This window comes from Archocentrus centrarchus, chromosome 7, assembly GCF_007364275.1.
Source record: "Archocentrus centrarchus isolate MPI-CPG fArcCen1 chromosome 7, fArcCen1, whole genome shotgun sequence".
Lineage (NCBI taxonomy): Eukaryota > Metazoa > Chordata > Actinopteri > Cichliformes > Cichlidae > Archocentrus > Archocentrus centrarchus.
In genome coordinates this window covers 16,023,272-16,051,195 of record NC_044352.1, presented here as the reverse complement: position 1 = coordinate 16,051,195, position 27,924 = coordinate 16,023,272, and the positions used below count along the sequence as shown (strand labels likewise).

General features: G+C 41.9%; 1 protein-coding gene across 3 annotated transcripts; it reads left to right on the top strand.

The window, feature by feature from the left end:
• Positions 1–27,683, top strand: znf512b (zinc finger protein 512B). 3 transcript variants are annotated; one of them, XM_030733636.1, is made up of 18 exons: positions 1–435; positions 691–1,159; positions 2,522–2,656; positions 10,936–11,015; positions 11,168–11,296; positions 11,609–11,784; positions 11,870–12,153; positions 12,257–12,328; positions 16,484–16,618; positions 17,481–17,608; positions 18,574–18,666; positions 21,260–21,358; positions 21,976–22,233; positions 22,370–22,711; positions 22,974–23,075; positions 23,219–23,281; positions 24,373–24,471; positions 25,594–27,683. In XM_030733636.1, exons 3-18 carry the CDS (start codon positions 2,524–2,526, stop codon positions 25,933–25,935), a joined length of 2,535 nt encoding a protein of 844 aa, XP_030589496.1. In that variant the 5' UTR covers positions 1–435; positions 691–1,159; positions 2,522–2,523; the 3' UTR covers positions 25,936–27,683. The 3 variants fall into 3 exon arrangements, with proteins under 3 accessions (XP_030589496.1, XP_030589497.1, XP_030589498.1); XM_030733637.1 differs by having other exon boundaries at positions 1–1,159; positions 22,078–22,233; XM_030733638.1 differs by lacking the exon at positions 11,168–11,296 and having other exon boundaries at positions 1–1,159.
• Positions 27,684–27,924: the final 241 nt, after the last annotated feature.

Here is a 27,924-nt window from a genome sequence, read left to right as displayed (position 1 = left end):
CCGGCCTATGACAGCTAGAATAGCCTGCCATAGACCGGACTAGAATGATTTTGTTTATTTGCTGAAGCTTCTATCGGCTACGCTGGAGGACGCATGGGAAGAGCATTTTAGCAGCAGCTAGATTAAAATAATTCGCTGAGGGTTTGCATACGGAATTTAAGCCCTGACCCTTTTTTTTTTTTCGTCAGGAACGGGCGCCGTTACGTCGGAAGAGTAGCACGAGCCGGTATTGCAGCGAGTTTATTAGCCAGAAAGCCCACTATTATTCTGCTCGAAAATTGATAATAATAACGCGAGAGTTTGCAAGTTGCCTCAAGACTGTAGTTGCAACTGTCAAAGGTGGAGTGGATACGCGCATGACCCAACACACATTACTGTAATACTGTACACGGCCGCCGAGATAATATCCGTATAAAAAAACCGAATAATCCCGAGGTAAGGAGCCGAGGAGTGTACCAAACCCGACCGAGATTTGGCGCTTCTGCTTATTTTCCTTCGCTTCGTTTTCTTTTACTCTAACCAACAGTCTCACAGCCGTCGAAATTACTGCACTAAACATATTTTTGTGCCTCCCTTTAGCTCCAGCCAGCGCAAGGATTTTTTTTTTTTTTACTCCTCCTTCGTAATAAAGTCGCCATTTTGCTTCACTGCCTATATAAACCATCCCGTATTCTAATATTTTTCCTCAAGGAGTCGGGGACCTGTCTGTCTTTCCTGGCTATTTCTAATAATTTTGGAGTGTTTAACGAGAAGACGGGTTGGAGAAGTGCCTCGTGGTATACATATTAATGCACGAAAGGAGGGGGGCAAGGCAATTGGAAACTGGAAATAAGGTGAAAGTATCCTGGATTTCTTTTCATGTACAGACGAAATTGTAATTTCTCTTCTCCTGCACTGCTCTTTTTTCCCCTCCACCTGGTCGTCGTCTGCAGAGTGGGGGGACAGGACGACGGTGACGACTGTCCGCTTCCTTTCAGGCCCCCCAACCTCAATCTGACCGCTCCTTGACGCACAGCAGGTGTGATTGCCATGTAACATAACATTGGAGGAAAAACGCCCACTTAGGTACCTGTCTCCTGCCCCTGACCTCCTCCTACCTCACGTGGATGACCCGGGGCCACCCGGGCTCTGGTGCTGGGTGACTGCTAGACAGTTTAAGGTAGGTGTGGCCGGGGAGGAGAAAGAAAGTAGAGCATTATTTTCGTTAGCCACATAAATAGGCAACTTAGACCCTGTTGTAGTTGTCAAACACAGCATGGCAGTGTGCCACGTGCGGTGTTAAATACTTATTTCTAGGTTGGTTTGTCAGCAGATTGCGAGAGGAGATGTGAGTGGGTGTCACCAGGTTGTGTTGTGTCTAGCTAAGTGTATGGTAATAAAGTTTCTGTAGCAGGCTTGTGTTTACATGTAGAATTAATAATGTATGAAAACCCTAGCTGCAATTTTTCTTTTTCTTTTTTTCTTTTTTTTTACATTGAAGGATGCTGTTCAAACACTGGGGCAAATCTAAAAGGGGTTATCCTACATAATTATTGTGGGCTTGCACAGTAAGACTCAAAATCAGTCAGTGATATCTTTCTCACCTCCTCTGTTTATTTTTAGTTAAGAGCTGAACTGTAGACCATCTCTTCATGCTCTGACACATCATACCGGAAAAGGAAGATGTCTAGTGTTAATCTGTACAAGATTTTATCAAGTTGCATCCTGCAGGAAGTTCACCATGCATTTTATAGTCAAAATCAGAGAGCGAATATAACAAACTGAGCATTTTGTCTCTGTAATAGATGAGCCTCAATATGCAGTGAATTGCACAGCATGTAAACGGACACTGAGTGGCCCCCATTGAGTGACCCTTTTGTGTGCTTTGTAATTCTTTAGGAGAGTGACATGAATGTGTGTTAAGAGAAACCATGTTGGATTGTAATCAGTACCACTCACCATAATTAGCAATTGTCAGCCTCTATTCAGTAGGCTGTCCCTTCCTTATGGTGAGTGACTGTTAAACACAGAGAGCCTGAATTTGACATATACTTTATACGATGAAGGCACTGGGGTTGATGGATGTAATCTATCTTGCAGAAAAGACGACTTTTCTGCTGATTACTTGACCTGATTGAGAGAACACTGATATTCATTGTAAAGAAAGATTGCACAGTTGCTTTGTATCCCCACCCTCTCGTTGACTCACTTTTTGTCTAATGGGCAGAGCATGAAGTTAGTGTGCAAGTGAGAGTATTGATTTTGAAATGAAAACATGGAAGGTCGCACCCTCATTACCACACATGTGCCTCCACTAAGATAACCTTGAGGCCAATAGCACTGATGGCCAACATAAAGAAGCTGCATTATTGAACAAGGAGACAGCATCATCACAAACTATTGATGTAGCAGACTTCGCTAATAATGTTTTGACAAACACGAATTGGTTAATGAGCAGCAGAAGCATTTCCAGTATTGCCTCAGCTATCTCTCCTGTGTGTGTTTGTACCCCCCCCCCCCCCCCCCCCATCTACCGTTTCAGGCATGGAGAGCCCAAGTGGGCCCAAGTTTGGGAAGCTGTCCTCATCAGGGCTGTCGAGGGGCCGAACCCCCAAGCATGGACATCCCCAGGAGCAAGTTAGATCCATGTCAAGCCCTGAAAACCACAGCAAACATAGTGAGTGATGAGCTGTTACATTTTGTTGAATGAATACAGTGTGTGAGTTCAGCTTTTTTTGGTATGACCCAAGTTTGCTCCTGGACTAATTCTAGGATGAAGTTCATGAAGTGTGATACAGTGTGAAGACTAGGTACTGGTTGCATACAGCATGACCTACTATGGCAACTAAATTTTGGTTTTGGAAATTTGTTTCTATGTTTCACTGGGTTTGCGCTGGCTAAAGTTTTGTAATTCCAGCTAGAGCACTTCAGTGTGCCTTCTCAGGGATTTGATTAGCATACCATGCACGCAGGGGTCTCTGTAGCTTTTTTTTTTTTTTTTTTTTTGAATGGATTATATTTTATTAGAAATCAATGGTTTCAGGTTCAGTGTAATTCTACCCCTCTCACCACAGAAGGGCCTGGAAACTCCAGCAACTTTCCTGAGACTGCTTTACAGTGAGAAAACCAAACAAACAAGTATTGCCAAGCACTGACACGAGTGAAACCTAAAGCCATCTGGATGGAAATGGAAGATTTTGGAAAGAGAGAGCCAGACTGGGGAATTATTTTTCAATCCAATAACCAGCAGATCATCATGACTTTGTTAATAGCGTTGGGCAGGCTTGGAAAACTGGGGCTGTTCTAATATGACCCAGTTGTTTTGGTTGCTACAAAATAGCCTCTCATTCCCAGACACACAGAGCACCAACACTAGACTAGGTGCTTCAGTTTATTTTCTTTTCATGTTATTATTCAGCCCCGTAGGCCAGAGTTTTATGCCTTTATGGATGCGTGCATGTGTTTCTGTGCATGTTTGCTTGTTGTGGATATAAATGCGAAGCTTATGCTGCAAGAAATGAGAGTTCAGGAAAACATGGGACACAAAAAATGTGGAATCTCTTTACTAAAAATCCTTATTGTCTGTATATATGACTGCAACATATTGTAATAGATAGCAAAGCACTGCTCTTCATCTTCTTGTTGTATTGGCAGCTGATTGGACGTTTTTGCTGCTGAAGTCCTTTTTTTGACTGACAGGGCTTTCTCTGCAGCTTCTCAAAGCCTCATGTTTTATAGATATTTTTTACACTTTATTACTCAGTAAACAAGAGGAGTTTATAAATCAATCAGCGGAAAGTTTGTGCTGGGCTCTGCTTTGATCGATGTGAGACTAAAGATGAGATGAGAGACACATTTTTGGCTTAGGTTCACTAATGAGTGACATTGATGATTGTGCATTTTATTGTGTGTTTGCCTTGAGGTAATACTATAACAGGTGATGGATTGGTCCTGGTTTTTATGGGACTTTTTCAGGTTACTTAAGACTTTACTACTTTGTGTGTCTTTTTTCACTTTCTTTTTTCACAGCCGATCTGTTTTGACTTGCAATTATGTCGAGCTTCTGAACGATACTAGTAGCAGTTAGATCATTTTTGATACTGTGCTATTGTTGTCTTCTGGCACAATTTGAGTGCAGAAGCTAGCAATCTACATTCTACTATGTCTAAGGAAGCTTCGCTGTTAACGTTGCCAGTTGGTTGAATTTTTTGTTCTCTAAGAACATGCAGCAACCTCAAGGAGAAACCCTTTTCTGGAGCACACACAGATTGTACTGACTAATAAAAAATGAATATAGACACAAAATGCAGCACAGGAAATCTGTCAGAACTTTTACATGTTGATTTTAGAGAGGTACTCAAGTTTCAAACTTAAATTTTGTATTCACTACAAAGTAACTGTTTTGTTATATGATTCACTCAGATGTTGCAGAAGCTAAACCATTAAGATATTCATTGACTGGCTGTGCTTTCTTTCTATCAGCAAAACACTATCTACGTATATGCCAAAATATATTTTCTTTTAAAATCTTCAGTCTCCTTAACTTATTAGTCAGAAATTTTATAGACATTGTGATGAGAACAAATGTAACAGTGCTAATATAATGGACCTGGCTTTGGCTTGTCTGTCCCGGGGGGGATATGAACCTCAGTTTGGGGAAACAAAGGCATCAATATCTAAGGCTCCCTGTGGAGGTTTTTCAGTCCAGGCCCACTGTACGCAGTGTGCTCTTCTGATAACCTCATTATCTGCCCTCATCCTACAGGTTACTTTTTCATTTTTCATTTCATGTCCATGGAGAATTTGGGCTGTTATGTTGTGTTATCAGTTCTCATGTTGGCCCATAAATCTCCAGCTGGAAACTTTGCATGATGTAACACTGGAGAAATCCTGTCTGGCTGTTGTACTGGCGGTTTCCTGAAATCATTATGTGCTTTTGTATGTGATGACAAAACCTGAAAATTGGGTTTGTGTGCTTTCCTAGAGTGTTGTGGTTGAGCTGTCACCTTGCCACACCAGAGAAGTCACAGGAAGGAATGTGGTCCTTGAGGGTGACTTGCACTCTGTTTCTCTCTTTTGTGCTTCAAGATTTTTTTTTCTATTAATGTCTTATTTGATTCTAAAGCGAAGTCATTTTTGTATTTAGACAGAACTAATGCTGTTTTGTCAAGCGCTGTAAGCTCTGAGAATAGGCTTCTTTCAGCAAACATTAACACAACTCTAAATGAATGAAGCTTGGATGTGTGTGAAAGACCTACCTCCTTCTTTCATGAAGAGGTGTAGCATACCCTGTCTGACCCCCAGAACACACCATCCATTCGGCATGTTCTGTGTAAGGGGAGATGGGTGCTCCAGATTTGTTGTTGTATGGTAACATAAGTGGGTTGGGAGGGGAAGTGAGAGTGTGATAACTTTGATGCTTGTGGCCATGTGTGAATGATAATGTGCTATTTTGCACCATTTGTTTTTGTTTGTGTTTACATATCTGTTCATGTCTATGTGTGTGTACCCAAGCATGTGTGTTCTTGTGTCACATTTCTCTCCTCTGGCTGCGGGGACCTTCTTTTCAGGCTCACGGTTGCTATCTGCTCACCTGGTATATCCACATCAGTATCTGACCATCAGTCTCCTGCTTTTCCTCTAAATATACTGCTTTTTCACGCTTTCTCTCACTTGCTTGTCGTCCAGTTCTCCACATGACTGTCAGTGCTCACTGTTTTGGCCTTCCTCAGCCAGTTCAACTATTTCTTGTGTAACTCATTAGCCAGTAGCAGTGACTTAACCTCAATATTCCTGGCACTTTCCATTCCATCCCCACAACCTTCTTCAACCTGTTCCCACCCACTACCCTCGCTTCTGATCTTCACTCCAATCACGTTTCATATTTGTTACATTTTCTAGGTACCTTCTGCTAATGACTGGAGTCTATCAAATTGGTGAAATAGCAAAAGATAAAATCAATAAAAAGCTATAGATTGAGAATGTTTGTTTTGGGTTGAAATTGAATTCTGTTACTTTTCTCAGCCTGATGCTGTACCTTGTTTTGAGGAGAGTCTTTTGTCGTCTTTGTCACACCTTTATTTGGCAGGCTTGTGGATGGCAGATGAGAAGGAGAACAGGGAAATGGGAGAGGAGAGAGATTGAGTTGGTGAGTCACTGTCCATAAGGAGGGCATTGAAAACAGTCTGGAGCAGGCATTGTCTCTCTGGCTCACATATAAAGTGCTGGATGCCCTGTTGCATAAGCCTGTGTTGTTTTTTTCGAGTGTATCTGTATATGCTGTGCATCAGTTTTAAACTCCACTGTGATTGGTCAGTTCTGCATCATTCCCTGGGTGTCATCTAAAACTGTTGTGGTTTGATGTCGCTAAACATGCTGTTGGCTATGAGCCAAATAGGCATCAGGCAATCCATTGAGTTTCCAAGAATATGAAACATGCTGTTGATGTGGAAGGCTGTAAAATCAATACAGGTCTGAGGAGGCTGTTGAGGTACAATGAGTCACCAGCTTGTGTAGCAGAAATCTCAAGCCTGAGCTCTATTCTTGATTTGGCTGCTTTGTGTGTGGTTTAGTGGTGGAAGTAAACTGATATTCTACCACATGTCTGTGTAGTGATCCCTGGCCTCTTACACAAAGTGATTCCCCATACAGTAAGTCTGCGGGCAGTAAAAATTGGCTTTCATCAGGACACTTGCTCACTCACGCTAGGTGCTAATTTAAAAGTTATGTCATTGGAGGATCTCCCAGTCTAACTATTTTTCACTAAGACATTGAAAGTAGTGCAAGTATAGAAACAAATCGACTAATTTTATCCATCCATTTTCCTCCACTTATACAATTCAGAGTGGCAGGAGCCTGTCCCAACTATCTAGGGTCCGCGCTGCACAGGACGTTTAGTAATATCAAACGCATTATGTCTTTGGTGCCACTGGACAAAAATCCAAAATAACGTTTCAGCATATTATAATCAAGTTATCTGAGAAGAGTTTATACTCCTGCAGCTCCTATTAGCTCTGTTTTACCCCATGACAGGGAAGCTTTTGCCAATCAGGTCATTTTGGAAAAGATCAGTCAAGTAGTATGGGATAGTATGAGGAAAAAGTCCAAGTAGAAGGCAGGTCACAGTGCTGCAGAGGGTTTTCACAAAGTTCACATAGTATTTTAATACATATCAAGCACATGCGAATGGCTGTACTCACAGAGTGGAGTGGGGCTTAGAAGAAAGAAGGAAGAGCTGTGGAAGGAGGCCCATCTATTTTCAAATTCTTTCCCTTTCCTAGATTTCTGCCAACTGGAGGTTTAATTTATTTTGCAAATAAACCAGTGCAGTTCCAACAGATTATTTTGTGGTTGTGGTTGTGCCCAGTTTTTAGTTATGGCAACCCAGAGCAAAGGTATGTTTTCTTGCAATGCTCTATATCATATACAGAGTTATAAACATTGCTACTGAAGAACTGCTATTCCCTTTCAAATGAAAATAATTCCAAAAAATGAGTTCAAGCATGCTTGTGTGTGTCAACAAGTTCATGTATGTAAAAGATTAAGCTTAGATGGCTACACAGAGCGAGAGAGAAAGAGAGAGAGAAATGAGGGAGGGCAGAAAAAGACAGCGAGAGAGATAGAGGGAGGAAAGACTAAGACGGAAAGTGAGAGCCAGACTCACTGAGACTGTGGGTTTCTTTCAGTTAACTGTATCAGGGTAGTAAGACTTGCCTGTGCTGCTCCACCTCACTCCTTCTTACTCACTGTCTGGAATCAGGCCTGACTGTGAGGGAATATAGGGACGTCTTCTTAAGGAGGTGTGTATATGAACGGAACAATTGCAGTGTGTGTTTGTGTGTGTGTACAAGACAGTGAGACAGAAAGAGGGAGGGAGGAAATGAGAGAACATAATGTAAAATAGCATATAAGTGTGTGTGTGTGTGTGTGTGAACTGCTAACATGTTGCTAAACAGAATGTGTCAGAAGGAAACACTGAAAAAGTAGAAGTTAAAGCACAATAGGTCAAATTTATAGCAGAAACAGAGATGTTAGTAAGATCCTGTGGTTGCATTCACTATAAAAGCTGCACATATATTTGTCTGTTGGTGTGTTTGCTCTGCAATGAGTCCAGGTGTATTAGTTTATACATCTAGTGTCTGTTGAGATTGAGGAAGTACTGATACTGTCTTTTTTCATGAAGCAGTATCAGTGGTGAGTGGTGTTATTTGTGTGTTGTCTTTCTAAACTACAGTATGTCTAAAACCAACTGTGAAGACACAGACAAAGGCTCCTGTGTGACTGTTTGTCAAGGAAAACAAATGACTGTTCTGTGTGTGTATGTGTGTGTGTGTGCATTTGTGGGTAATGTGTGAACCCTTGCACTCAGGGAGAGCGGTTGCAGGCGTAGCTAGGAGAACTCAGAGGTTATTTGAGATCATTAGACAGCTGCCAACACTCCTGCTTCGCTTCTCTTCTCTTCTCTTCTCTTCTCTTCTCTTCTCTTCTCTTCTCTTCTCTTCTCTTCTCTTCTCTTCTCTTCTCTTCTCTTCTCTTCTCCCTTCTCTTCTCCCTTCTCTTCTCCTCTGTCAGTGTTAACCAGTCTGCAGCAACAGTTGCAGACAGCTGGGAGCGAGTCACACTCTGACATTAGTTGAACAGCTGTTTTATCCCTATGGCTGTGCCTGAGAACTGGGGTTTAGATTTTACACAACAGACCTGCTTTGTTTCCTACCAAGACAATGGTTGTGATTGCCCGAATGTCTGAGCGCAAGTGTCAGGCAAACAAAGTAAAATATATGAAAAGATTTTACTGTGTGTGCACAGTTCCCCCCAGAAAACCAAGATCACACTGTTTTTAATATTTTATTTTACTAAGTTTTGCCAGCACGTGCACTGCTGTGACTTGTGTGTGATTTTTGTCTGTTTGCACTGTAGCCTGCTGCATGTGAGCCTAATTGTTCTGCTTGCTGTAAAGAGGCCTCTGATAGTGGTAACTAAGACAAGTGGATCTTATTCCCATAGCAACAAGAACATATCTTTCCCAAGAGCAGAATTCATTAATTATGCCTTTCTTTTACAAGACCTTTATTTTCTAAGACAGGAATTAGAATGCATGCTCAATTTCCTCCTCAGCAAAAGAGCTGCACCACCAACTGCATCACCTCTCCAGCTGCTACCCAGACAGCTAATAGAGAAATGCTCCGTCGCCTGGAGAATATTAATACACTCATATTCATGCAACCACATCTTGCTCACACTCACTAGTAATGTTTTGTGTTCTTGTTTGTGTGTCAATGTGCCCTGATGTGTGTGTTTACACCTCGTGTCATGAACTATTCAGAAACACAGCCAGTATTGCTTTGCTGCTTCTTATTACATTTTATTCAGTCTTGCTTTATTTTCAATCTACCTTATTATTGTGAGTGTGAAGTAAAAGATTACATATAATCTGCCTGCATGTGTTTGTGTCTGTGCTCCTGACTGAGAGAAAAAGAAGACAAACGAGGGGAAAGGGAGAGAGCTGATACAGTGTAATAAAACACAGAGGGAAACGAGAAGGGGAGGTCATAGTAGGTTAGTCCTGGTGTGTTCCTTATACACATTAACATTGATATAGAGAGATATTTTTGAAGGGGTCAAAGGGTGGCTTTTGCTAACACAAGCTGTTTTTATATGCAAAATGATTGCAGTAGGGGCAATTCATTTATCTGATGAAAAATTATCCAACCATTCCATAATCCTGGTAGGCACACGGTGTGCTCTGATCTAGTTTGGGACCTGCCAGAAATGGGCAGCTCTAGGCATATGTGCATGCTGCCTTTGCTTATCAGGTTCCAGGAGAAGAAAATAGTTAACAGAAAAAATGTTATGGTAAAGTGAAACCGATTGACAAAACAACAACAAAAAAATCCTCCACTGCATTCCACTTCACAGCAACATACCATCTTCTCTACTGTAAATAGATTTTTTATATGACTGAATTGGCTCTTGAACATCTTTGTTTCCTGCTTGTTTCTGCTAGTGCTATCCGGTCTTATCAGATTAATGCAGACTTAAGTTGAGAAAACTTGTAAAGATATATCATTCTGTAGTGCAAAGTACAGCTACCTGCAGCACTATCATTCTGTGTTATGCTTGCTCAGTCATCCACCTCTTCCTCAACATCCTCTGCTCTCCTCTTCTTCCGTTGTCACCCCCATCCCCTTCTTCCACATGCATACACTCATCATCTCTTTCCGCCTTCCCTCTCTCCTTCTTCAAGTAGCAGTGTATAGAGGGAATAGAGTGCAGGGTTGATAGTGTGGAGGTCTAATTTGCAGCTGAGAAGAGAGCAGTGATGAGCCAGTGGAACCGTAGAGAAAGATTGGAAAGGGTGTGAGCAAAGAAAGGGAAGAAAAATGAGAAAAGTAGACATGGGATGAGAAAGAAGAAAAGCAGCAGCATGAGAGATGGAGGGAATGAGCAATAGAGAGCACATAGAAAGCTGAGGCAGTCGGTCTGCAGTCTGCTGTGTCAGAGGTCCATGCAGGCACTAGCGATTTATAGCTGATCTATTTGGCTCTACATGAGGCCTTTGCCCAGACCGCCTCCCTTTTCTGTCACTTACACACACATTCATGGACATGCACTCTATGCCCCTCGACATAAGAGACTAACATTTGAATTATAGTCACAGTTAAGCCTAACCACTGTAACTGTGTGCATTTGTTTTCTTCATAAGTGTTAGTGTCCATATTTACTTTGCAGTTTTAGAGTCTGAAAACCTGTTCTTCTAAAGCTCAGAGTGTGTGGCTTTGTGATATTTCAAGACCATATCTAGACATAGCAAGTCAAATATAACTAGGCTTGTTTTAGATCAAGAACAAATGAAACTTAAGGATTTTAGGTATTACAGAATTTTTTATTTCATGGATGTGAAGTGCTGGCAGTAGTTTGTTTCTAGCTTTAATATGGGTTTCTTTCTCATTTTGCCAGGTCCAGTGTGTGATGAGCCAGCAGAGGGGAAGAGGAAAGGTCGTCCTAAAGCAGAAATGCAGGAACTGAGAAGCATCCCTGTGAGTATTTCTCTTTGAAATGAGTGGGTGTTTGAAGTGGGCTTCATTATTCTTGCAGAGTAGGCAGCTCCCCATGAATATGCACAATATACAGTGCTATATAGCAATAAATCTGGCATGCATTCAACTCTCTCTTCCTCACCCCTGATCAGGCCCATATGATAGTACAATGGAAGGATGAGTTTAAGCGCCGCTCCAGGGTAAAATGTCCACGTTCAGGCTGCTGGTTAGAGTTTCCCAGCATCTATGGCGTCAAGTACCACTATCAGCGCTGCCAGGGGGTGAGTCACTAGCCTCTGCTCTTTCCTGCCACAAGGCTGTTTCTACCTTTTATGCTTCAGAATAGACTTGTAACACTGGATCACTTTATAGGAGAAAACCATCCGATAAGGGACTATTTACTAACTCCAGAGAATCATATTACAAACCTGAACAATTAGTAAGGCTTCAAAAACCTAAAATTCATCAATTGGAGGTTTTGTTTGTTTGTTTGTTTGTTTGTTTGTCTTTTTTTGTAACAACTATCCACTGTCGTCAGATTTTGGATAGGAGAGAACTCACTCCGAATCTCCTTTTATCATGTTTGCATTCAGGCCACTGTAGCTGAGAAGCTGAGTCATGGCTGTCCCTACTGTGAGGCTGTGTTTGCTACAAAGGTGCGTCTGCAGAAACACAAACTGTGGAATCATCCAGACAGAGCCAATACAGAAACCAAGGTAGAGCAACCTAAGCTTCAAAAGACTTTTGTCAAGTCCAACACTAAGAAAAGGTTAGTGAGATGCAGAGCTCAAATTCCCACCCAGTCACGTAAAGGTTACTGCTTAAAACTGTCCTGTCTCATTTTGTGAATTCAGGCCCATGGAGATCAGTCCCCCCTCTCCAGTGTTCTTCAAAGTGAAAAAGACCCATGAAGTGTCCACGCCCTCTCAGAATGGGGAGCTGGCTTACCAGAAAAATGAGAGGAAACAGCACAGCCACAGCCAGCCTTCACAGCAAATTCACCAGACCCAGCCAGTCCAGCCTCTGTCCCAACAATCTCAGTCCCAAAGCACGTCATCTGATGCAGGGGGAAGTGAAAGTGAGGGGGGCAGCCTTCCCCCTTCTTTCCCTGATGAAGACCCAGAGCGAATGAAGCACAGTAAGATTCCAGCATATCTTTTGAAATTTACTCCATGTTCTCAATTATATGCTTCCAGTGTATTTGTATGACCATTCCTCACTCTCTTTTTCTCGTGCTTTAGGACGAAAGCAGAAAACACCTAAGAAATTTACTGGTGAACAGCCCTCAATATCTGGAACATTTGGATTGAAAGGTAGATACTTTTTTTTTTTTGTCAAAGAAAGTTTTGACAAAAAAATTTTTTTTTTTTGTCAAAGAAAGTTTTGACAAAAAAATTTTTTTTTTTTGTCAAAACTTGATCATGACAAACAACGTTGTATATGCTGGCCTCGCTGCAAATCGTGAACTTATCATGGTGGAGAGGTTTGTGTGTCTCAGTGATCTCAGGGGCTATGTTTGCAACCTGGTAGGGTCTCCCAAGGCAAATTGGTCCTGAGTGAGGGGCTATTCCAACAACTGTTTTAAGAGGAAAATCAAGGGATTAGTTTACTCAACCTGGTGCCAGGCCTCGGGAGGGTGCTCAAGGAAGAGCGCTTTGTGGCCAGGCTGTAGTCCATGGGGCCCAGCCGGGCATAGCCTGAAGAGGAGACATGGGCCCGCCATCCTGTAGGCCCACCACTTGCAAGAAGTGCTGTAGTGGTGTCGGGCAGCGGCCAAGGGCAGAGACCCTGGCAGACTGAACCCCAGCTATCAAGGCTGGCTATTGCGACATGGAACGTCACCTCTCTGGTGGGCACTCTGAGATAGTGCGTGGGGTTCAGCGATACCTGCTAGATATAGTTGGGCTCACCTCAACCCACACCCTGGGCTTTGGAACCAGTCTCCTATAGAGGGGCTGGACTGAGAAGCAGCAAGTTGGGTTGGGTATCCTTGTATCACCTCGGCTTGCTGCCTGTACGTTGGAGTTTTTACTGGCAATCGAGAAGGTCATTTCTCCTGTACCTTCAGGCTGGGGAACTGGTCCTGACTGTTGTTTGCACTTATGTGCCAAAGAGAGTACCCAGTCTTCTTGGAATTGCTGGGTGGGGTACTTGAGGGTGCTCCATCCACTGACTCTGTTGTCCTGCTGGGAGACTTGAACACTTACATGGGCAACGGCAGTGAGACCTGGAATGGCGTGACTGATCTTTACTCAAGTGGTATTCTGTTATTGGACTTCTGTGCAAATCAGTTTGTCCATAACAAACACCATATTCAAACATATGGATGTCCATAAGTGCATGTGGCACCAGGACACCCTAGGTTACAAGTCGTTGATAATTTTGTCATCATATCATCTGATCTGTGGCCAGGGCTTGGGCTTGGTTAGTCTGTGGGACTTCAGAGGCAGTTGGTGGATACTGGATACTGGCAGGCAGAATGCAGTTCAGGCAGTGGCTGAAGCAAAAACTCAGTTGTGTAGGAGGAATTTGGTGATGCCATGGAAAAAGACTTTTGGGACATCCTTGAAGCAATTCTTCTAATGTGCTCGACACACGAGGAGCGACAAATGGCCCTCGTCACCACTGGGGTGAAACCCAACACACTGGGCGCGATAGCGACGGCAGCATTGCGAATCGTGCTCTCGTGTTACTTGTCTCCAAGAAATTTGATTGATTATGAAATTGGAGAGATTTTGACATTTTCAAAGCAGTCCGTGTCAGACAAGTCAATAAAGATGAAGAGTCAGAAGATTTTACTGGAACTGACAGAAATCTTGCTGTTAAGTCTCCTCTACAAAAGAAAAAGACAACCTTGGGTTCATCCTATATTATCGCAAAAGTCCTCTCTATCCTTCTGTTTAAGGTCCCCCTGGTGCCAACAAGTTTCCATATGGCTGTCTTTTTATGTGCATCTCAATAATCACTGTGTGAAGTGTCATATAATATATAGGAAAGTCAAACAGCTAAAATGATGCTTTCCTCCATGTTGAAAGTGGTTGCAGACTGCAGCGTGTAGCATACTCTCCGCTCACTGGTCAGTCAATGAAACCCTCGCTGATTGGTTTTAGTGCCATGCAACAGCGACAAAAATTGAACAGTTTTCAACTTTGCTGTGTTGCGTCACCTGCCCACGTGTGCACGTCTACATGTACGAGCTCGAAATTTCACATGCACGAATTTCCCCGGTCGCTTGGCTGGAGGAGGGCAAGCGATTGTCGCCTCATTGTACAAGTTCCATAGGAAATGAATGGAGAGGGAGCGGCGTCGCTCCCCGTGTGTCAAGCCCATAATCCATCAGGTGACGCAGGAGGGGAAAGCAGTGCTCTACTCAAACGGTATATAGTGTGGGTGGGGCACTGCTGACTGAAGGATATAGTCAGGCAGTGGAAGGAATACTTCGAGGACCTCCTTAATCCCACTGACACGTCTTCTGTAGATGAAGCAGAGTCTCTGGGATGAGGGGATGATTCACACATCACTGAGGGTGAGGTCACTGAGGTACTTAAAAAAATTTGTTGGTGGCAGGGCGCCTGGGGTGGATGAGATTCACCCTGAGTTCCTGAAGGCTCTGGGTGCTATAGAGCTGCCTTTGTCGACACATCTATGCAATGTCACACATAGATCTGTGGTGGCCCCTCTGGACTGGGAGACTGGGGTGGTGGTCCCCATTTTCAAGAAGGGGGACCGGAGGGTGTGCTCCAACTATTGGGGGATCACACTCCTCAGCCTCCTTGGGAACGTCTATGAGAGAGTTCATCCATTAGTTAAACCTCAGATACAGGAAGAACAACGGGGTTTTCATCCTGGTTGCATAACGCTGGGCCAGCTCTTTATCCTCCACATCCCTCGTGGTATTCTTTTGGGCAGTGCTGCGGAAGTATGGGGTGTATGTCCTGTTGTTACAGGCCATTCAGTTCATCTAGAGCTGCAGCGAAAGTCTGCATTGCCGGCAATAAGTCTGACTTGTTTCCAGTGAGTGTTGGACTCGGCCAGGGCTGCCCTTTATCCCTGATTCTGTTTATAATTTTTATGGACAGAATTTCTAGGCGTAGCCAAGTGGCAGAAGTCTTCCACCTTGGTGACCTCAGAATCTCATTTTTGCTTTTTGCGGATGATGTGGTCCTGTTGGCTTTATCAGGTGGTGGCCTCCAGCTTGTACTGGACAACTCACACTGGAGCAGCTTGTACTGGAGCAGTTTGCAGCCGAGTGTGAAGCAGCGGGTATGAGAATTAGCACCTCCAAGTCTGGGGTCATGGTCCTGACTCAGAAAAGGGTGGAGTGCCCACTCCGGGTCAGGGACAACTTGCTGTCACAAGTGGAGGAGTTTAAGTATCTCAGGGTCTTGTTCACAAGTGAGGGGAAAGGAAAGCAGCAGATTGACAGAAGGATTGGGGCAGCGGCTGCAGTGATGACACTGCACCGGTCCGTTATGTGAAGCGAGAGCTGTGTGTAAAAGTGAAGCTGTTGATTTGCCGGTCAATCTATGTCCCTACCCTCACCTATGGTCACAAATTTTGGGTAATGACCAAAAGAAAGAGATCACGGATACAAGAGGTAGGGTGAAGATTGGGCCTCTGACTAGGATGCCATCTAGGCATCTCTTGGGTGAGGTGTTCTGGGCATGTCCCACTGAAAGGTGGCCCTGGGGTAGACCAAGGACACACTGGAGAGATTATATCTCTCAGCTGGGTTTCTCTGCTTAGGCTGCTGCCCCTGCGACCTGGCCCTGGATAAGCAGAAGAAAATGGATAGATGGATGGATGTGTATGCTGGCTGTTTTACAGCAGACCTCAGGAACCCTTTGCTAATTTACTTAAATACTGAGTTCTTGAGAGGACAAATGTGCCACTGCTGGGGAAAGGGACTCCAAAGAACTTTATTACATTATTAGTTATGTAAGTGAGTGTGAACACTCCCTGCTGCCACTGATCAATGGTGCTGGTCTTTTACACAGTGCTAATGTGGCAATTGTAGAGATGTTCCATATCTGGCTAAATGAATCAGTGACATACACCAAGCATACTTTACATACACATAGCTTTTCCAGCCTTTCTGTCTCATTCAGATATATGCTGAAAAGGATCAGTGACTGATACAGCTTACAGAGGGCTGTAAACTACTTATTGTCACTTGTCAGACAATCCATCTGCAGCTTGCAGGAGTCAGCGTTCTTTTTGCTGTCTTTTAGTCTGCTTGTCATTGATTTGGTATAGTTCAAAACAACTTCCATTTTCAGCCTCCTTTTTTCAATTTATAGTCAGTATCACCTTTCTGTTTTTAGTATCACGTTCTTGTTCAGCATTGACCTACATCTGTCCTGCTCGCATCTCTCACTTTACCATCAATACTTTTAGTTTGAATATTAATCACTAGCATAACTATGTCTGTGTATATGTGTGTCTCTGTGTGTACATGTATGTTGTAGGTATGACTAAGGTAGAGGAGAAGCTGAAGGCAGGCCGGGTGAAGAGAACAGAGGGGAGTGGGTTTGCTGAGGAGCCTCAGAGAAGACCTCCATCAGTTCAAACCTCAAAAAAAGACTCGGCTCCAACGAGCTCTGGTGAATACACAGATCACATTTTTTTGAATTAATCATCCATCTATCCAAGAGTGAGAGGAAGACTACACCCTGGACAGGTTACCAGTCAATTGCAAGGCTAACACAAAGAGACAGGAAACTATTTACGCTCGCTTCACCCCTATGGCCAACTTAGAATTGCCAGTTAACCTAACATATGTGCCTTTGGACTGCTGAGAGTACCCGGAAAAACCCTATGCAGACACAAGAACATGCATAATTATTAATCAATTACATGTAATTATTTCATAATTTCACATCAAAATTGTCAGAAACCTCACAACTGACCAGAACCCACCTGATGTCTTCAAATATTGTTTTGTTTAACAAACTATCAAAACCTCAGGGATATTCATTTCAGTGATATGAAAATGAGAAAATGAGTAATTTCTCACATTTGAGGAGCTAGTGATTTTGAGTTAAGTTATTAACTGCCTTTCTGTGTGGAGTTTGCGTGTTCTCCCCATGTTTGCGTGGATTTCCTCTGGCTACTCTGGTTTCCTCCCACATTCCAAAGACATGCAGTTATTGCGGTTATGTTAATTGGTCACTAAATTGCCCATAGGTGTGAATGTGAGTGTGAATGGTTGCCTGTCTCTCTGTGTTGGCCCTGCGACAGGCTGGCGACCTGTACAGGGTGTACCCTGCCTGTCGCCCTATATCAGCTGGCATAGGCTCCAGCCCCCCCCCGCAACCCTGAACAGGGTCAGCGGAAGAGAATGGATGGATGGATGGATGGAAGTTATTAACTGATGATCCAAATTATTGGCACATAAGACCATCATACCAGTGTAATTTAATTAGCTAAATAATGAAGCAATACTGTGTTCTGTATGTTTCTCAGGAGTTGTTCTTGACGCTCAGTGGCAGCGAACAATCTCAGAGAGAGGTGAGGTGGTGTGTCCCACTTGCTCCATCGTCACTAGGAAAACAATCCATGGCCTCAAGAAACACATGGAGATTTGTCAGAAGGTCAGTAGTCGATACATCTGTTCATCAGACTGGGAGCAGGGTGGCTGTGCTGTCGAAACTACCGTCAGAGGAAAAAGTGACACCAGGAAAACTGTTTTGCTAGTAGTAGCAAACACCTCAGTACAAGTTTGCTTTGCTGCTTTAGCTTCTAGAGACGTTTGCCTGCTGAAAATCTGAATATGTCCCTGATATTAAACCATCCCGTACTAACTACTGAATTCTGGAGGTATAAAACTCAAATGGAAAGAAACCTTGAATATGTGTTGATTGCACAGTCTATGCCTTAAAACTGGAGAGCATGGGAGCCTTTATAGTAAAGATATTGATAATAAGGCTCTACAGAATCATACAATAGAGTGACCTCAACCAGTTTCTTGTGTACAATACGCATTCAATGTCTGTGATATGAAAGTTGAAATAAATCAAGGGGAAGGGTCCTGTACACTACTGCAACCATAGCACATTCAGTTGTAGTTATTAGTAGTAATAAATAAAATAGAGTTAAACTGTGGAAAAAAGGTTATTTCAGCTGTATCAAGCTTTTCCAGTGGATGAATGCAGTAGTCTGAGCCCTCAAAGGGAGTGTTCCTGCAGCCAGTTTTAATGGCTCCTTAGCCCAGTGGCCTATGTGACTCTATTAAAGTGACAGTCTGCTGTTAAGCAATGACAGAATCACCACATTACCACTGGGTCACTCACCATCAAGGCACCTCTGTCTCCAAATCAATACTAAGGCGAGCAGAGAAGCCTACAACAAGGAAGACTGTGTGATAAATTGGCTTTTTCAGGTTCCCGATGTGTCCTTTATTTTGACCAGAACCTGCACTAATAAACTTTATTAGGTTACAGATGAAATGTTGCTTTACTGATGGATTCAATAAAGAGCAAAGCCAGCAGGAGTCAGTTAGTTTCCATTCATAGAAAAATGTTATTTGAGCTTCTTATGTGGCCTTCAACCCATGCAGCTCCAGGATGCCCTGAAGTGCCAGCAGTGCCACAAGCAGTTCAGGTCCAAGGCTGGCCTCAACTACCACACCATGGCTGAACACAGCAGCAAGGTACATCGCTGATCTTGTACTTTGTAAACCTGCCTCAAAAATGTCAAACAAAAAAATGACACCCTGTGACTGATCTTTGCTCATTTTTTCCATGACTCATTATGAGTTCAGATACTTTGGGTGATCAGATTGTCACCAAACATGGTAATTAGTTTGAAACAACACCAACAAGGAACAAGCACAGAACAAATTCGTGCTAATAGTTTGACTTGCATTTGTGATGGTATGTATGGAAATCCTACAAAGACTTCTGCTAGTGTCAGTTTACACTGGGCCTGTTAAGGAAAGGCATTTTTTGACCTTATGTAGATGCCCATCTATTTATATGCATCTACATATGAATAGAATGTCATATAAAGTCAAAAAGTTAATCTTTCCCTATATGTCTTATCTGTTGCAAAAATATTGTCAGATGCTATGCCCTTCTCTCAAAGTTTTATCTTAGGCTCTCTAAATGATCGTGATCATTCATTTGAACTGGTGATTGGTATTCTTGTCAGTGAAGTGCTCACATTTCTTTCTGCAGCTGTCTTAACTCTGACAGCAGAGAGCTTCATTAAGATATTATCATGACACTCCTGCATTAGAGCAGTGGTACCACTATGAAGTTTGTTGAATAATTTAAAGCTGCCTGTTTCAAAAAGTATTATAAAAGATTAATGAATCTACAAGTAGCAAACCTTGTGGCATGTAGCATGTGTATTTGTGCTTTTGTGTGACCACTTTTGCTTGTAGTATATGAAATACATACTCGTGTATGTGTGTGACAGATTTGGCTGGCTGTGTAATGTTAAGAGCTCTGATAGATGACCATGCCATCTGTGTCAGCCAAGTTAAACTGTTTGATGCTGTCATTTGTCTTCAGAGGGGACCTGTTGTGCCCTGACCTTATTGGCAGGATTCCAGTCCAGTAGAGCAAAAGGCATTAGTGCATTATGTGTGTGTGTGTGTGCGTGTGTGTGTGTGTGTGTGTGTTAAGAGTAAAATGCTTAAAGGCTGCACAAGGTACTCTTCCTCAGCACTACTACTCATCTCAACTTCTGCTGTTTCTTTTCTTCTGACTAGATAAGTAAAATTTTTGTGACAGTACGAAAGCCGTTATTGTGTTAACTCTGTTTGTGTGTTGGTGCATTTTCAGTGTGCTCTGGACTTGATGTAGTTGCTGATTAAAGGCTGTTTTAGTTTGTGGGTTTGACTAGTGTCATACTCTTTTTACTTTTCTTTCCAGTGAAATTTTAAAAGGCAGAAAATTGAAAGATCAGGGTAGATAATACATTGCTTAGAATTACAGGATCTTTAGAAGTGTGACATGCCCTTGGCTCCCTTTCTGTTCGGGTACAAATGTTTCCTTTGTGTTACAGTAAGACATGCACTTCTCTACAGTATCAATCATGTTATTTATTGATGCTGGTGTTATACATTGTAGTGCCTTTAGGGTCATATCTTTAAGGAAGTAGGCAATAAAGCTAAAGCTATTTTACATGTGTTTTTGGATACAATGTATATTGTTCAAGCATTTATTCATTCAAAAGTATCAAAAAGGCCAGTGTTTTGTGCCTTTGAATTACACTCGTGCGTTCCATGAACACATTTGCAGCGCTTCTGTTTATGCAAATGTTGAAATATTATATTTTCCAGTGTTTGTGAATCAGCATGTTCAGTGTCCTTACACGGGTATAGAAGGATGAACATATAATGAAAAAAGGCCTTTCCTGATACAGTTTATTAGCGCTGTTAAGTTTATATATGTTAGTGTGGCCAGTATTATTACCATTTCTGCTGAACTGTTTACCAGTATTCCTGTATTAAACCGGTTTGCACTTCAGTGTCCTATAAGCAGTGTTAACTGTGATTGGTTTCTGCATGATTTGGAGATTGCACTGACCATCGGTCTGCTGTTTTCAGTGTTGTCATGTGGCTTTGCCCAAATGCAGTGTGGGAAACACAGCAAGCTGACAGAAGGACAGGGGTCACCCACTGAGATTGACCTTGGTGTTGCTATTGTGATAGTGCTGCCTTTTTCTCGTATGCTTGCTTTTTTTGCTCTGTCTCTGATCGAAGCATTAAGAATACAAGCTGATGTAGTTTCATTGTTTCTGTCCCTGTCATTGTATATCAGAGGCTGGCTGGTGCCTGTCCTGCTGCCCACAGGCTTGTGCAGGAGTTCTATTGAAGTGCTTGAGTGGCATCTCCCTCCTTCCTTTACAGAAAGCTACTGTAGTGTTGTGTGTCAGTCATCTCTGTGTGTTAACACATGAGAAAACACATGAAGTGTGTTCCACTGGGATCCCTCAGTTAGTCTACTTGTTCTCTCTAGTCCCTGCATTTCTTTCTCCTTTCTGGCAGCCCTACCATCTGTTGTTCTGGTCTTGGCTGGTGTTTGGCACCAGCCAATATGCAAGTGAAAACATGAGTTTGACAGTTGTCATAAACATGCCTTGAGTAACAGCCTCACCAGGAAACCATTTAATGATCCTGGCATAGTGTGAACATTAGAGATGGAAAACACATTTTGATCATATTTTTTTTTTTTTTTAAGTCATGAGGAAGCGTGGGGTGTTGTGGTGTGATGGTGTGTTTTTTTCCCCCTCAGCCCTCAGGGAGTGAAGGCCAGACGGGCAACGAGCACGAGGAAAGGGAAAGGCTGCGCCGAGTGCTCAAACAGATGGGAAGAATCAAGTGTCCCAGTGAGGTATGCACTTCTTCCTTCTTCCGTGGTCCTTTCCTCTATTACTGTCTCTCATTCTATACTACTCTTGCTTTCCTGTGTCCTTCATTTCCATTTGTCTCATTTTTTATGTCTTTTATGTCACATTTATGTCCCTCCTCATCTGCCAGTTTTGATTTCATTTCTCCCTTGTCCTCAGGATCTGCTTTTGTGTCTTTCTCCTTTTACGTCTCTCTCTCTCTCTTTCTTCCTTCCCTCTCCCCTCTCTCTCTCTCTCTTTCCTTTATGCCTTGTTCTTGACATGTTGCCCAAAACCACATCAACACCCTGCTTCACATTACTCACACTAGAGTGCAAAAGGCAGAGAGAGTAAGAATAAAAAAGAGCTGTGAAGAATAAACTCTACAATGACGTCTTCACACTGAAAAATGAGCATCTTCCTCCTGTTTTCTCTGTCTTTTTAACGTTAACCACAAAGTATTGACCAAATGCAGCGTTCCATTAAACCTACACTTTGTTCCACTTACCCAGTCTCTTGCTTAATGTTTGTTTTCATTCTGTCTCATTTTTGTCACTGGCGTCACTCAATCACACAAACATTTTGTGTACAAACACACACACATACACGTACACAAATACAGGGCTGTTCAGCCCACTTTTCCAGTCTGATGGGCTACCAGTATCACCAGCAACGTTGTGGAAGAGAGTATTCTGACGATGCGAAGCCTGTGTTTCTGTGCCAGCACTGTGGAAAAAACTACCGCTCCAAGGCTGGCAGAGACTACCATGTGCGCACCGAACACTCACCGGCCATCACCACCACCACAACGACAGCTGCAGCCGCCACCAACCTCATGGATAGTATCACTGACACCAACAACAACACTGGCAAGGAGAGGGTGAGATCATTTTGGAAGAGAGTTGTAGTAACAATTATAAGAGATAGAACTTTTTTGCATTCTATGCCAATTATGAGCAGAATAATTATGCAAAGCTTTCCTATAGTTTCACTTAAAGGTCTTTCTGTTTCTCCAGGTGATCTCTGAAGAATGTCCATCAGGAGGCAAGAAGGAGCAAAGCCAAACCGAAAGGAAAGAGTGGCAAGAGAGAACCCCATCCAGTCAGCCTAAGGAGAAGGACAGAGAAGCTAGGGAGAAGGACAGAGAAAAGGAAAAAGGGAGGGAACAAAACCAACAAAAAGCAGCACAGACAGAGAGCCAGGGGGAGGACTTTGAAAGGACCCCCAGTGGCAGAGTGAGGCGGCGGTCAGCTCAGGTGGCAGTGTTCCATCTGCAAGAAATAGCTGAGGATGAGCTGGCTAAAGACTGGGGTACAAAACGACGCATCAAGGACGACCTGGTTCCTGACAGCAAGAGGGTGAGGACAAAAACTGGATGCATGATACACATTCCATGCAGAGATGACCACATAAAGACATGTGTGATGACTTCCTGTATAAGCAAATGAAGAGTATATTACTAGTACAGTTCAAACATATAAAAGCCAACCTTTACATGCAAGGGCTCCACAAAAAAAAAAAAAAGCCTTCAGTTCCCTTTGGTTTACATGCACTTTTTTACACAGTAAAATTACATGAAGATAATATGAATACTGATAGATTTTTTTTTTTTCTGTATAGTTAAATTACACCCGCCCTGGCCTCCCCAGTTTCAGCCCAGAGCTTCTAGAGGCTTGGAAAAACCAAGTCAAGGAGAAGGGCTTCATCTGCTGCACAAATGAAGTAAGAATATATAAGAATATCATGTACAGAAAATGACTTTCAATATCCGAGTAAAACAATAGGGATTTGCCTTAAAGTTGAGAGTGCATAAATGAGAATGAAGTCAGTGTGCTCAATCCTTGATTATTTCTGCTTTATTCTAGAACTGTGAAGCTGTCTATTCCAGTGTGTCAGGACTGAAGGCCCATCTCGCCAACTGCAGCAAGGTAAAAATTCACACTGCTGCAAAAACCCCATGTCTGAGAAGCAATTTCTCTCTGCTGCCACGATTTACAGTATTGCTGCAAGAGACAACAATGAAACACACATAACAATTATACAGTTCAAATAAAATAAAAACAAATAAAAATATAAAACAAAGAGGAAGTAGGAAGTATAAGAATCACTGTACTATGTTGTGTAACTTCTAAAAATAGCATCTTAAAGGGGATCTATTATGCTCAATTATTTTTCAGATGCTACTAGAATAGATTTACATGATTAAAAATTTACCATAATTCTTATTTGTCCCTCAGTTCATCCAAGCCTTTTTAGATTTGCTGCACTCTGTAAAAAAAAAAAAAAAAGATTTAAACAGCAGGTGGGAGGGGCTGCTGTGCTCATATTAAGGATATCCTTTCTCACTGACATCATACAGAGTGAAGCACAGTAAATGTTTAGAGCAGTCCAAAGCCTTAGTTTTTGGCTCACTGGCATTAATTGCATGTAATTTCACGTCTTCATTTGACGCTCTGGTCATGATCCTATATAGAGAGAATTATATATTGTCTCAAAGTGTGACGCTTGCCTCTGATTTTTTAAACATATTTAAAAAGAAAAAAGTTTTTATTTTTTACCATCCCCTTCATAACAGGCACCTTATGAAATAACCTTAAACTGTGCGTCACAGTGGCTTAGTGGTGAAGCTGGTGACCACAAACATGCCGCGTTGCGATGCGGGCGGCGCAGGTTCGAGTCCTGGCTCGTCCTTCCCCCATTTCCTGTCTCTCGCCACTGCCCATAAAAGCCGCTGTGGCCAAAAATGGCAACCCCCCCCCCCCCCCCCCCCCCAAAAAAAAAACTGTGCGTCAAAGCAAATATCTTATCAGTCATAACAGGCAAACAGGTGGACAGTCACCAGATCTCATTTCAACAGAGCACCTTTAGGATGTGGTGGAGCAAGAGATTCATCCCAAGGTGCTGTCCACAAATGTGGAATAAGTGTGTAATGTCATCATGTTAATGTAGACCAAAATCTGAGAGGAAAGTTTGTGTGTCCAACCAGCTAATAGCAACATTTCTTGTGTGTGTGTTACAGGGTGGTGGCGAAATGGGGAAGTACACCTGTCTGATCTGTCAGAAGGAGTTTAGCTCAGAGAGTGGTGTCAAGTATCATATTAGCAAGACACACTCACAGGTGGGTCACTGTCAGTATAAACTGTACAAGTTGCCTTGAACAGATCCTGTTACATGAATCTCATTTCTGTTAATATATCATAAATCAATAAACAGCATAGAAGATTGAAAAGTCCATCTTAGATGCTGCATGTATTCTGTCAGACCGCTGTTGCCAGTGTACTTTTTTTTTTTTTTTTTTTTGCTGCACTGTGTTGGGGAGGCAGTATGATGGATAAGAGCAGTAAGAGGCTGGCTTGTTAATGGGCAAGACTGTGGACTCACTGGGAATTGTTGTGGAAAGGTGTATGGAGGAGAAGGTACAGACCACCTTTGACAACAGTAGTCACCCTCTCCATAATATTTTGGTGCACTGCACTATAGGACAGAATGCTTTAGAAGACCTTTTCTTCCTACTGCCATGAGATTTTATAATGTAGTTATCAACACAGGAGATTCATGACCAGGTCACCACTCTACCTTTCAACATGGTAACAGTAATTGACCCATTTCTACTGTTTCAATATTTATTTATTTTATTTTTGTTTGTGTGTGAGCAATACCTGAATTTCCCTGATGGGATGAATAAAGTATTTTCTTTTTATCTGAAAGGTAAAGCAAGTCTATGGGAAAATGGCCTGACCCCTGACCTCAATAACCGATCACTGGTTTCAGGTCATATTGAATTGAACATTAAGTCAGTTATGATGATTCAGAGTCAGATAGGAGGATTACACTCATTGACTAACAACTTGACAATCACAAGTCATTAACAAGTGAGCATCAGACTGAGCCATAAGGTATCAGTGATGGTGAAAACACCCACTTCAGGTTTCATAACAAGACTTTCCAGACCAACGGGTGACATCATGATGCTACATCCGTCTGTTATACTGTCCGTGGATAAAGCCAGCTAGGTGGTATATTAAACTTGTGATAATACTAGTTTTTTCACCACATATAAGCAATTTTTTTTTCATTTTAACATGCCCATCTTGTCCCCAGTTAACAGTTAGCATTTGTATTCAGATTTGGTGGTTTATCCAATTAAGTATTGAAGAAAATATATACAGATACAGTTGTATTTGTGCTCTTTTGCCTTCTTTGGATCTTGAGTTGTTCACTGTCGGGTTTTTTTTCTTAGAACTGGTTTCGTGCAGCTGCCAGTCAAGTTGTCTCCAGTAGCAAAAGTAAAGTCCCAGAGAACAATGGGATAAAGGCCGAGGTGAGGAACGGCGCCACAACTGGTAAAAAGAGGGGCCGTAAACCAAAAGAGCGCCCCCCTGTGAATGCACCTCTCCAAACAAAAACTGAGGCACTTTCCACTCAAAACTCAAGCCCTGCCGTGACTCTGTTATCTGGCACAGCACAGCCCCCAACCCTGTTCCCTGACCCAACGGACAGTGATAATTCACGCCAAAACAGACAGCCGATTCCCTCCACCAACAGAAGAAACAAACCCAAGAGGCTGTCGCTGTCAGAGTAGCTCTGCTTTTGTTGACCTAGGAGCCGGAGGGGATTCTTACTTTAAATTTCTGCCAGGAAGCTAAAAGACCCTTCTAGCTCCACAAGAACTTGGCACTGAGATGAAAGCCAAATCAACCAATATGAAGTAAAACACAGTCTTCAAGTCTTGGTTTTGAAACCCCCGAGATAATGTGTATACTGTTATATACAGTACTCAGAACAGTAATGTTTTATTTCCCCATTCCACTTTTGTCTCCTGTTTAAGGCACATTTTTCAATTTCTGTACTCACAGCAGGGGTGTCTGTAGTAATCAAAGTCAAAGTCCTGACCTTTACATAGATAGCATTTTTTTAAACAGAGGTAGTATTCTAAATACCAATGGAGAGTCATTTTTTCTGCAAGATTTGTGTTGTGTTTGAGAGGTTTTAAAAAGGATATTCTATTAGCATGGTGAAGTCATTTAATAATAGTGTTTTCACATTTTTTCACAGATATACTGTACTGTGTACATGAACAATATCTATATCTATATATCTATATACTCAAAGCAATGATGCCATCTGTCATTTCCAAGCCTGACACATCCAATTGGATCATAAGCAGTCAGAATTTTTTGCAGTGTGCGTGCTTTAGTGCAATGTTGTTTTAATATAGATTTTTTTTCTAGTCTGACTTTTGTTACTTGCTTTTCATGTTTTACGTAAGCAAATGTCATATAAGCTAAAATGTTTGTCACTTCATGTTTTGCAATATTTTTTACAGCTGTCACTTTCAAGGATATTTTTTTTCACATGACTATGAACAGCATCTGCTTTGACAACCATAATTAAGTGTGAAATGATTTCCAGATTTTTTTTTTTTTTACACTGATGTTAATAAGCAGAATACCCAGAAAAGTGACTGAAATTTTCATCTGCTAGGCATACTGTAAGTTTGTTGCAATTATAAATAACAGGACATGTTTAATTGATTTAAACAAACAACACAAAGGTGATGCATTCTAAATTTGGACTGGCAAAGCTAAATGTTTGACAGAAGGAAGAATTCTGTGTGAAGTTTGTTGCACCTTTGCAGCACAATCAAATGATGAGGCCACATTTTGGCTACTGCTTTTGCTTGAATCAAAGATAAGGAGAGAATTTTACAAAATACTATCTTTTATAGAGAGGTTGAGGATAATAATCTTTTATTAAACAGAAAAACTGCAAATTAAGATTCACATATAATAATGTAAATGAATGAATTCTTGAACGTTCAAAGTTATTGCCTTGCACTTTAACTTTTAACCCTTGCAGTTTTGCACTCCAGGACTATTCACCCTAACCTAGTGGCAGTCTGGTACAGGAGTGGGATTTTTTTTTTTTTTTTTTAACTCTGGTGTAAACTGGAGAAAGGCTAAATTTGTCTTCACATGGGTAATAAGCAACATGTCTGACACTTTCTATATTGTATCTGAAACCCAACACAGTGGTATACATATGATCCACCTCACAAAGCCATAACTGGTCTTATTGAAGTTTATGGCTGCTTAGCCACTTAATGTTAGATTAGCTTAAAATATATATAAATATATATACAAAATATTAAATTACTTTTCAAAATCTAAAAGATTAGAGAATATTTTCACTTTAACATGTTTAAAGTAGATACTTGAATCCACAGTTTATTAACAATTTGAGGAAATGTAAACTCCATGAATATTTGATTTATATTTGAAGTTTACGTCCATAACAATAATGACTTGCTTGCTTAAAAAAAAAAAAAAAGACAGATCATAAATCTATTTTATATTCAATTGTGTGTATTATCTTAGATAGCAATCTGATATCTTATGTTGTGAGGATATTTTGGTGAGATAATAAGGGTGCTTTACTTGCCACTCTACCTTAAGGGCCTGACACAACTCACTCAAGTCCATATTATCCTTACCGGCAAGTCCTCTAAATTTTGCACCGAAATATCAATGTCATCATTAAAATCAAGCACTGATGTCAGCAGAACATTTTC